General features: G+C 42.1%; 1 protein-coding gene across 1 annotated transcript in view; it reads left to right on the top strand.

The window, feature by feature from the left end:
- Positions 1–1,430: 1,430 nt before the first annotated feature.
- C1QTNF7 (C1q and TNF related 7) overlaps positions 1,431–12,292 on the top strand; it is a 99,899-nt gene continuing 89,037 nt past the window's right edge. The window contains exon 1 of the mRNA XM_059675399.1: positions 1,431–1,777. Coding sequence (XP_059531382.1) covers positions 1,756–1,777 — 22 coding nt within the window. The 5' untranslated portion in view covers positions 1,431–1,755. The remainder of the gene's footprint in view (positions 1,778–12,292) is intronic.

Below are 12,292 nucleotides of genomic sequence, written 5' to 3'. Positions count from 1 at the left end.
TAATCTATAGCTTTTTAATTGATGAATGAGATTTTTTGTGCTATAACTTGTTTGCATAAATTTACACAGTGAGGATACCTAATAGATTGTGCCTGTGTCAACATTTACTTTCTCCACCAAATGGTTTCATTTATTTAATAGATGTTTTCTATAGTCATTTAGGGGATTTCATTATATTATAACCATTCATTAAGTCTAACAAGGGCATACATTATCTGACCTTTACTATCTGTAGAAGCTTTGTCATATTAACCTTGCCTGATGGGAACCAAGATCTGAAAACCAAGATCGTCAAAACAGTTGATTGGTCTGGACCTATGCACTGTTTTATTCATTCAGCAAGTGTTTATTGAGCACTTATTATTTATCATGTACTGAGCAATCCCTGATTTAAGATATAGAAAGACAAATACCATATGATTTCACTTTACATATAAAACCTAAAGAATAAAATTAGAAGTAGAACAGATTAACATTTCACAGAGGGGAGGGAGGTTGAGGGACTGGGTAGAAAAGATAACGGAATTAAGAATTACAAATTGGTAGTTACAGAATAGTCACAGAAATGTAAATTACAGCATAGTGAAGGTATTCAATAATATGGTAATGACTTATGTATGGGGCCAGAGGGCTGCTTGGTATGTCAGGGACCACACTGTAGAGTTGTGACTGGCCACTGTGCTGTGCATCTGAGACGGATGCAGAATAGCATTGAATGTAGATTGTAGTTGAAAATTTTTTGAAGATATACTATAAAAGTTTTAAATCACCAATTTCAGTTGACCACACTTTAAGTTGGCTATAATTTTAATTCACAAGTGTGTGTGTATGTGTATGTGTGTGTGTGTGTGTGAGAGAGAGAGAGAGAGAGAGAGAGAGAGAGAGAGAGAGAGAGAGAGAGAGATCAGTTAGGGAAGGGTGCTTTCAGTAAAACTGGTAACACCAGTTACAAACTAAATGTCAGAAAATGTATTCAGCTGCGTGGACGAACTCTGCAAATGAAGTAACCTTTCTGGGGATGGTGATTTGCACGCAGGATGAAGGTTAAAATAAGACCAATAATACCAGTTTAGGTATTTCCCTTTTTTATGAAAATACAATGTATACTAATTTTAAAATTTCAAACAGGAGCATTTCATGAAATCATTGTGATGGCGAAGAGCTGTTTAAACACAATTTCACCAGCATCATCATTCCCTGAGTTGGGACATAAACTTTCCTATGTACTTTTTGCTCCCAGTGAAGTGATGCCATTCATTCTCAAGGCACCACTTGAAAAGGCAACAGCAACTGGAAGTAACAGGGTAAGAAGATCAAGGATAAAAGAGGGAAACAGAAGGGTTTAGACACCTGAAACCCTTGCTGCTCATTTGCCTCCATCTGGGCTTGTGGAGGAACGTCACCCACTTGTATTCATTCCTAACGAGAGTATATACTGAGCTCTTTGAAATGTGAGTATTATGGGAAGGATCACAGTTGCTTTAAATTACAGGAGCTGGCAAGTGCCTGGGAGGAGCAGGAGGTTGTTTAAACTGAGGAAGACAGTTGCAAAACCTCCTACAACAGCATGAGCTCCGAGCTTCAAACGCGTTCTCATGCTCAGACGAGCGCTTCATTTTTCATCAAGTTATTTTTTATATTGTTTTGAAGCAGCTTTGGATAATAAACACATATTTCTGCTCTACATTTTTGAATGGTTTCTAACTTCATGGGACAACCAAAGCCAGAAAGCTGCATGTTTAGGGGGAACGTGTGATGTCAGCAATGCCTAGACAAGGTAAGCTACCATCTTCACTGTGGCCTTTGTCAAAAATATTTATTAGAGGAACTTAAGACAGCTACTTATAAAGAAATGAGGGGCTTGTAGAAAGTATATCCACAAATGAATCAGAGGGTGGCAAACTCAGCGGTGGTGCTTTCTCCTACTTTCTATTCTGCTTGACGCACAAACCTCTGTGAAGTATCTTTTGACTGCATGAAAAATGCCATTTCCTTTAGAAACTGTGTGCGGCTCTTCAAAATATCTATTCTGGTGCACTTGGCATTTGCTAGTGTGGCGATGGGCTAACATACTGCCGAGGTCAGAGTATCTACATTTTCTCATTCGGTTATATGCAGCTCAACTTCCTGCACTATATAATCTTGCTATTAACTCAGAAATCTTTCCCATGGACGTTTTTAATAACGTTCCAAAAATCCTCTAAATACGGTTTCTATGGCTTCTTATAAACTTGTTTTGCAGGATGTGTTTTCAAAAGTTAAATAAATCATTTGATTTTTCCCTTTGTAACCACATGGAGGAGGTTGCAGTTATTATGTCTTGGGGAGAAAAAAAGTTCAACTCCAAGTTTATTCAATCAAGTTGACTGACGGTGCTATTATCTGAATGGGGTGGCTTTGTCTTCTTGATTGTGCCTCAGGAGCAGGTAGCGAGCAGAGAGGCGAAACTGTTCTTTGTTTTGCCATGCGTTGACCAGATGAGAAGTTTCTTGTGGTTTTAAGAGGAAGGGCACGTAAATGTGTGATGCGTTCTTTCAATTTCTCTGAAAAAGTCTGTTATCAGTGTTCCCATCTTTTTGAGGCAGACTTCCAGGTGCAAAAAAACACCCTAGATATTTGTGGAGGTCTGCAAATTCTTCCAGCAGGCTGCAATTTCGCAGAGCCCGTATTCCTTCCTTTACACGCACATATGGACTCACAAGCAGAAACTCACAAGCAGCAACTTAAAAGCCCTGTGGGTTTGACCAAGCATTTGAGTGGCTTGGGACATCTAAGCAACTCAGCCTGCAAACCCCGCCGATCTAGAAACACTGGCAGACACTCCTGTTAGGCCTGGGTGAGAACATGGGTGCTGCCCTGGGGCGCTGGGCTTGGGTTGAGAAGGACTCTGTCTTTGCTGTAGCAACTGCTGTTCTGTAACTGGGATAGGTTCCCCTTCTGTGTTAAATTCTGATTACTTATGGTGGGTGATCCTGACTTCCCCTGCCTTTTGTAGTCTCCGTGAAAGGAAAGCGATAAGATCAGAGAAAGGACGTTATTGTAGAAAAGGGGGAAGGCAGTTCCATCAGCTCATTGCAAGGTGGTCAAGAGCAACTGTGAGTTCATTGGTAATGGAGGAACTGAGGGACCCGTGCCTACCAGGTCCTTGTCCTCCTTTCCGTATCTTCTCTCGTCTCCCTTTGTCTCCCTCCATGCCGGCCATACGGCATCAAGAGAGGCAGCAGTGGGTTGGACATCCGAGAGTAATATCATCTCCTCCTTCTCGTCCTCTCGGCCATTCCCAAGCCAGTTGAGGAAGCCCCCACCCTATTTGGAGGGGGTCTTCGGGACCCCACCCCATGACCTCATCACAGGCAGCTGGAGAGCTGGGATGGCCAGCGGTTACGTGGCGCCTGAGTGCGCCCTGGGGAAGGGTGCGGCCAAGAAAAGCGCAGTGTGGCATGACGTGACTGCTGCGGAGCCCAGCGAGGACTTTCCATCCCGGGTTCCCACGGAGGCTGGCGGCCTCTCTGGAAGCCAGACCGGCCAGGCCCCGCCTCTGGGACCTTCAGAGGTCCCAATGAGGAAGAAAACAAAAGGCAATCAGAGTTGCTAATGAAACCCAAGCCAGCTGACTCATCTGAGGCACAGCCACTGGGGGGATAGGTGATGAAACCTGGACAGCGCCCTGGAAAGGACAGGTCAGGATTGTCCCAAAAAAGATGGTGATGAGAGGACCCATGCGACCTAATCATGTCTGTTCACCTCGGAGAGGCTGGGAGAGAGGACGGAGGGAGGAGAGTATTAACTGATGAGCTGCCAGGGAGTGTGGGAGCCATGCTGTCTGAACTGGAAAGGGTTTTAATTTAAACCCCTTAGTCCAGTGGTCGGCAAACTCATTAGTCAACAGAGACAAATATCAACAGTACAACGACTGAAATTTCTTTTGAGAGCCAAATTTTTTAAACTTAAACTATATAAGTAGGTACATTGTTATTGACTTAATTAGGGCACTCCTAAGCTGGCCTTTGCTAAAAATGTCCTCAATCTGATTGAGGCATGTTCGCTGAGTTTGACCCCTTTCAACTCTCCCATCCACATTCATCTTGTATACTTGTTTCGTTCATCCTCTCTATATGTCCAAACCATCTCAACATATCTTCCTCAATCCTCGACACTACATCTTCTTTCACTCCACAATGTTCCCTGTACATGGGCGCCCGCACGTGGTATTTTGTGTAAGAGCCACACTCAAGGGGCCAAACAGCTGCATGTGGCTCACGAGCCACGGTTTGCCTACCACTGCCTTAGCCCATCTTGCCTGCTACTGCCACACACCCCAGATCTGTGAACCAGGACCTGTGAACCATGTCCAGGCTCAGTAATCACACCGTGGAGAGACTAGGAAAGAGATACCCTTACCTGGGTGTCCACTCTGTGCCTTAAACCTCAACAAGGTTCTGAACTTGGCCCTTGACAGAGAGAAGGAAGGCGCTCAACCCTGTAGGAAGTAGATGGAGAAGAGTTTAGAGAGAGGCTTTAGAAATCAGCCTGCTGACCTCAAAGACAGCGTCTCATAGCATTCTTTTGAATAGACCTTAGAGGAGGATTGAAATATTGTGAGAGAAGCAAGAGGGGCAAGAAAGTGCAAGCAGAGGCCAGTGAGCAAAAGCGCAGAGGTGGGAAAACATGGCTGCTTCCATGAACCAAGCAGACTAGGGGAATCGAGACTCTACTTCCCAAAATGCATCCCAAGGCACACCCGTGGCCTGGGTCATTAGTAAGAGGATGACCAAAGGTGTGATGAGGAAAGCTGGGCACCATGTGAAACAGAACTTAGGTCTGGGGTCACAGACATCCTACTTCAAACACAGCTCCACCTTTAACTGCCCTGCATGCCCAGAACCATTCAAGCATCAGTTTCTTCATCTGTTAAATGAAGATAATAACTCTACCTATTCTTTTAGGGGCATCTTGAGGATTAAATTAGAAATTCATGCAAAGGGTCTGCTATCAGAGTATCTGGCATATAAGAGATCAATGAATGTGAGCTCTTATTAGCTATTAAATGCTGCTTTCTTCGCTGCAGGCCTTCTCACACATTTTAGCTTTTCATTTTATTTTTTGAATACTCTATTTGCAAGTATTTCTACTAATAAAAATATATTAATTTATGACCTTTTATTGACTACTTATTTTGCATCAAGCATTATTCTAGGCACTTTATTTGATAGTTTCATTTAAAATGCACAACCTATTGGAGATATTATTAGTGATTTTATACTGTCATCTTTACTTTATAATTTGAGAAAATTGTAGTTCAGAAAGGTTAAATAATTTGCTCAAATTTATCTCAGTAACTTCATATGGAGCTCTAGTAATCAAAACTTTTTGATCATCACACATGCTAGAAATTTTATCTGTTCTCCCATGTTATTGTTTTTTAATGTGTCCTCTATCTCTTTAGGAGTGGGTCATTAGAATCTAATGTTTCACAAACTCATTAGAACATGAAACCAATTTTCCCCAAGGAGTGGCACACAGCACGTGGAATGTGGAATGTGTGCTAAAAAACGGTGAGATTGAGTTCAAGCCACATGGCCTTCAAGAGTGTGAAGTTTCCCAAGACTTAATTAAAATTTATTAATCTCCATGAGCCACTTCATGAATTGACTTCCCAGATTTCTCTGAAACAGAAGCCCAGCAACTAGGATTCTCATATCTAAGCAAAATTAACTTTTAAAAATATTGCCAATTTTTAGAATAAATAATGAGAGGGAAGCAAATTCTCATTAGCAGTTTCACACCTGAAAGGTCAGCCTTCGCTTATGGTTCAGAGGCCTGCTGTATAGATGGCATTGCAAAGAACGTCAGAATAAAACATGATCCCACCTTCAAGGAGTTATCATCCCAATGGGGAAAATAAAACACGTGTTCCAACATGTAAAATGCAAAATCAGATTTACAAGAAAGAATAAAAGAGAGGCTCAAGGTGAATGGGAATTCAGAGAAAAGGAGACCTCAGGTCCATGGAAAAAAATCAGAGTAATGTGTAACATTCTTTGCTATTTACCATGTACAAGGAACTGTGCTAAGTACTTTACAATATGACTAACCCATGTGTACTTTACAAGGCTGCAAGATGGGTGTTAACTTACCCATTTCACAGATGAGAAAACTGAGCCCTAAAGAAATTCAGTAACCACCTGAAGTCTTTTAAGAAGTAAGTCGATGAGTATGATCTCAAACTCGGGTCCATCTGCTGATGCTCAGGGAAGACTCCTCAGAGGAGGTCACATGCAATTTGACCTTGACAGATGGATAAGGATTGGTGGTAGGAGCATTCCAGGCAGTGAGAAAATATTAGGAAAACCATGAAAGATACCAGTGTGGAGAGGAACAGGAAAGCTTCCCTGGCAGAACAAGTACAGCATGGAGAGCAAAGGTAATACGCTCAAAAGACTTGATTGGGGGAGCAGTGGCAGGGGGGTGGGGGTAGTTGATTGAAATCATGTCATCAGGAAGCCTTGAATGCCAAACCACAAAATTTGGATTTTTTTAATGTTGTGATTATTGAAGTTTGTAAACAAGAAAGTAATGCCCTAGAAGTTCAGTAGTAAAATGATTTAAGATGATTAATCAGTATTTAGAAGGGACAGAGACTAAACCTCCAGTTAGGAGGTGATATTTGTCCAGGTTTTTATTCACATGGCAATTAAGGGGTGGAGATAAATATTGGGCCCAGTCACCTAAACCTGCTACACCAAGACCCTGACCATCACAGTGGTCTTTCAAACAACAACTTTGAGGTCATGCTAAAGTTGATTTGACCCTGGGAAATAAGAGGGGTTGGGGAATGGAAGGGACAGGAGGAGCTAGCTGTCCTCTAGGGGCCTTCTCAGCCCCCAGACTCCATGAAGACAAACCTGTGAGCAATTTTATGGAAATCATTAACTCTACAGTTTCTTATTCCATCACCAGTTTCTGCACTTCTCCTTCATATCAAGTGGGCATGTTTCCAATAACACATTAGGGTCTATAAAATTTTATGAGTTTACAGCTATGGCAATTAGAAATTGTGATATTGGCATGCAATGATGGAGAGTGTATTTTAATATATCCCTTCAGGAGAAATTCTTATCCATCAATCTGCCTGGCTGCCTTTTGCATCTTTCAACTGTCTGCCTCTTTTGACTGAGAATTCTTACACACCATGGAGGGTCTTGCCAGGCTCTGAGTTATTTATGAGGTGTCATATGACATCCTCCAGCTCCCAAATAGGTGGAAAGCTTCTGAAGAGTAGACATGAATTAATCTTTAGATCTCCAATGACTTACAGCTACAGCAAGTGCCAATCTAATAACACGGGTCTTTAAGAAATGTCACTTTTCTTTCTTTTCTTTCACTCAACTTGACTTGATTCAGATTCCAAGAGTCTATGTCTACAGGAAATGCAGTTTTAGAAATTATTAGGCTCTTACCCCCACCACCGCCAACACCAGTGAGCTCTTCCTTCACCACCTATGACAGTTCTTATAAATTGCCTGGCCCTGATGTCTGTGGAATCTCCTGTTTGGGATCTGAGAATCACCATCCAGGCCAGGCACCCTGTGTCTGAGCCACACAGTGTTTCTGCCGGGGTGTTATCCTGAATCTACGAGGGTTCAGGAATCTAGAGAAGGGGCTGCGAGTAAATTAAATAAACTAGACATGAAATATAAATTTGGGAGGCATTTTGGGGGAGCCAGGGAAGGCTTAGCTTGAGAAGCTGAGCTCTCTGAATCTCTGGACCCCTTGCTTTTTATTAACACACTAGAGGTCCGGTACACGAAATTCATGCACGGAGGGGTGGGGGTTTGTCCCTCAGCCCAGCCTGCACCCTCTCCAATCTGGGATCCCTCTCACAATCCAGGACTGCTAACTCCCAACCGCTCGCCTGCCTGCCTGCCTGATTGCCCCTAACTGCTTCTGCCTGCCAGCCTGATCACCCCCTAACCACTCTCCTGCCAGCCTGATCGACACTCATTGCTCCCCTGCTTGCCCGATTGCCCCTAACTGCCCTCCTCTGCTGGCCTGGTCATCACTAACAGCCCTCCCCTGCCAGCCTGGTCACCCCTAACTGCCCTCCCCTGCAGGTCTGATCACTCCCAACTGCCCTCCCTTGCAGGCCTGGTCCCTCCCAACTGCCCTTTCTTGCTGGCCTGATTGCCCACAACTGCCTTCCCCTGCTGGCCATCTTGTGGCAGCCATCTTGTTTCCACATGTGGGTGGCCATCTTGTGTGTTGGAGTGATGGTCAATTTGCATATTACCTCTTTATCATATAGGATTTTGCCCTATAGCAAAGCAGATATACATATAAAGGTAAGGCTTGGTCAACAGTAAGATTATCAGATTGGGGAGATTGCCCTCAGCTGTCTGGCAGCAGGCAATAATATATGCAGACTTTCAGCCCTGCTAAAAGAGTCCATTCAACCTTTTGATGACTTCTCACATTTATTATGACCCTGCTGGAATTAGCTCCCAGCATGTTTCCAATTCTCTCAAATGCACTGATCCCCGACCACCAATCACTGCAGGTCTGGTGGGAAACGTCCCATCGGAGATCTCTTATTCCCCCTCTTCCATGGGTTTATGGACTTGAACTTTCAGGGGGGGAAAAACAAGGGAAATGTGTTTTCAAGAAACTTCTGCTTCCTGGTCTGCACAACTCTAAAACAGACACAAGGGACCAGACAACATTCTTCAAAGCATTTGAGGATGAAGAACACACAAAGTTATCTCTCACACACCCAGTAGGTATTCAATAATTGTCAGTGAAAGGTGGGCCCCAGTAACTGATGAAATGGCTCCTCCAAAGTTGCTCAGTTGGCCAGAGGAAGTGTTTTATGATCAGCTTAATAGACTATTTTTATTAAACACCTAGCCTGTGCCGATACTTCATGTGTATTTGCTCCATATCACCATTTTGCAGATGAGGAGTGGTGAGTAACTTACCTAAGATCTGACAAGTGCTAGGAGATGGAGCATGTATTTAAACTCAAAGTGTCCCAGTCTCAATAACCCACACTCTTTCCACCTGCCACATGGACCCTGGAAGGATTCCTTACTTTCTGCCTAGCAGTCCAGAGGTCTTGACTAGTCTTCAGTTTTACATAGAGATTTTTTTCACTATGAACATAGTGTGCCTCTGCTCTGTATCATAATAATCCCATAGGATGGTTTATTACCCCATCTTATCATTCATCTGGAAGGCAGCAGAAAGGAAGATTTAATCCTATTTAAAAGAGTAGAGAGAGGTAAAGTGACTTGTCCAAGGCCACAGAGCTAGACAGGAGCTCACATGCCAACACGTTTGTCTGTTTGTCTGTCTCTGCCTCAAAATCAAGAGGATGGAGTTAGTCCTAATTAATGAAATACTAATTATAGAATAGTATTAAATATTTTCATTTTCAGAGCCTTTTCTACAAATAACAGCAAAACAGAGCTCATGTAGCTGCCCTAAAATGCCCCCTACAAAGTGCACTCTCCCAGCATTTGAGAGTTTTCACTGACATTCTTGGTATCCTTGCCAGTTGCTAACATTCCTGAAACAGCTTATTCTCTTAAATTGGTCAAGTGATATTTATTTCAGTTTCATTTTTGGACCATTAAATTTTTTTTTTTAGAAAATAAAATGTTACTGAATTTATTGGGGTGACATTTAATAAAAGCATACCATTTTCAGGTGTTCAATTCTACTAGTATAATACATCACCTGTTATTATATTGTGTGTTCATCAGCCCAAGTCAGGTCTCCTTCCATCACCTCTCTTTCCTCTTTTAAATAGGATTAAGTCTCCCTCCATACTACCTCCCAGATGAATGATAAGATGGGGTAATTAACCATCCTATTCTACCTCTCTCTACCCCCTTTCCTTCTAGTAATCACTATACTGTGGTCTGTCTGTGAGGGATTTTTTCTTTCTTTGTTTAAACCCATCACCTTTTTCACCAAGCCCCCCTACCTCCTCTCCTCTGACACTGACAGTTGTCAGTCTGTTTTCTGTATCTGTATGTTTCTATTTTGTTAGTTTATTTTGTACATTAGATTCCACATTAAAGTGAGATCATATTATATTTGTCTTTTTCTGACTGACTTATCTCACTTAGCATAATCCATGCTGTTTCGAAAAGCTGTGGTACATTTACACAATGGAATACTACTCAGCCATAAAAAGTCGGAAATCTTACCTTTTTTGACAAAAATAAATTTATGAAGTAATAATTTGTATCCCATTTCACTCTAAAATCTAATTTGACATCAATAGAATCTTAGTTAAGGGATTGGATTCTTTAAATTTATCAACCCATTTTATTATAGGTATTTATATCAGTTTCTCGGATCATTAACATCTTCTCTTTTCCTTCACAACTGAAACCATATTCCTTGGCGTGGTCTTCAGGTGACTGAAAATCTGTCTCTTCAGAGCCCTCCTTTGTCCACCTTTACCCCTATAGTCATCCTCCATATACCATAGACCCATGCATTGCAAATACCACAGATTGGGTGGCTTAAACAACATATATTAATTTTCTCACAGTTCCAGAGGCTAGAAGTCCAAGACCAGTGATGGCGAACCTATGACACACGTGTCAGAGGTGACACGCGAACTCATTTTTTTTGTTGATTTTTCTTTGTTAAATGGCATTTAAAAATATAAAATAAATATCAAAAATATAAATCTTTGTTTTACTATGGTTGCAAATATCAAAAAATTTCTATATGTGACACGGCACCAGAGTTAAGTTAGGGTTTTTCAAAATGCTGACACGCCGAGCTCAAAAGGTTCGCCATCACTGTCCAAGACTAAGGTGTTGATTGATTTGGTTCTTTCCAAGGCCATTCCCCTTAGCGTGTAGATGGCTGCCTTCTTGCTGTGTCCTCACATGGCCTTTACTCTTGCAGACACCCTGGTTTCTCCTTGTGTGTCAAAATCTCCTCTTCTAAGGGCACCAGTCTAATTGGATTAGGGCCCACCCTCAGGGCCTCACTTTAACTTCATCACCTCTTTAAAGGCCTTATCTTCAAACGTAGTCATATGCTGAAGTACTAAAACTTTGCATTTGGGGGTTGGGGGGACATAATTTAACCCAGAACAATGCAATACCTATGCATGGTGAACTCCGCACAGTTTCTTGGGCATCTTTTCTCTGTGTAACCCAGGTCTAAAGAATCAAGTCTATTCCTTTGCCTTTATATGAATTACATTGAACTATATAAAACTGCTGACCTTCAACCATTTTATTACCTACAAAATGGCAATTTTATGTGATTCCAATATAGTGTGGATATTTCACAAAAACTCTCATTTCCTGAAGACAATTTATATGACAGGCCCTTAAAATGTCACAGAAATTGTTGATCATATTCATGTTTGTCCCTGAGGCTGAGATGGGATGCTATTCAAACAGGCTTTTATTTTTTTAAAATATATTTTATTGATTTTTTTATAGAGAGGAAAGGAGAGGGATAGAGAGTTAGAAACATCGATGAGAGAGAAACATCAATCAGCTGCCTCCTGCACGCCTCCCACTGGGGATGTGCTTGCAACCAAGGTACATGCCCTTGACCGGAATCGAACCTGGGACCCTTCAGTCCGCAGGCTAACGCTCTATCCACTAAGCCAAACCGGTTAGGGCCAAACAGGCTTTTAGAATTTATCTACATGTCAGATCTCACATCCAGCCTCAATGCCAACAGTACTAAAAAGCTCATACTGATCAAGGTAACCTCTTCCATTAAAACAGCACTGGCCATCAGAATCTTGCCGTTCTTAATGTCTTTCCATTGGTCCTTATTCTTCTTTCAAAGGTAGCATGAAGTCCATCTCTTTTTTCTGCTGTTTTAATATTAGAAGACTGTCACCCTCTACCCTCCCAAAGCCCCCCAGGGTCTCCCTGCACTGGCAGGGAGGAATTTTCCCTGGGTACCGTGTGGTTCACCAAGAATAGCCAGACCCTTCTTGAAATGGACATCAGACCTGGACACCAGATTCCAGATGATTTCACCACTCCTGCTTACTCCATGTCAGTTTCCTGGGATGAATAGTAACACCCTTATTGAGAAAGAATCTGAACCCAACCTCTGGTTAGTAGAAAAGAAGGTAGTGTTCAATTAGTGATACCTAAGGAAAACCAGGTCTTTTCCAGGGTTGCTCTCACTGCTAATCTGGATTCTGTCTGACACCCAGACTACAGGGAAACTATTATTCTCTCTGACTTAAGTACTTCTTTTCCCTTAATGCGAACTTTTCATTGCCAGTAAGTTCATC

Source organism: Myotis daubentonii, chromosome 1 (assembly GCF_963259705.1).
Source record: "Myotis daubentonii chromosome 1, mMyoDau2.1, whole genome shotgun sequence".
Lineage (NCBI taxonomy): Eukaryota > Metazoa > Chordata > Mammalia > Chiroptera > Vespertilionidae > Myotis > Myotis daubentonii.
Note: the sequence above shows the minus strand (reverse complement) of the source record. Positions and strands in the feature narration are given on the sequence as shown.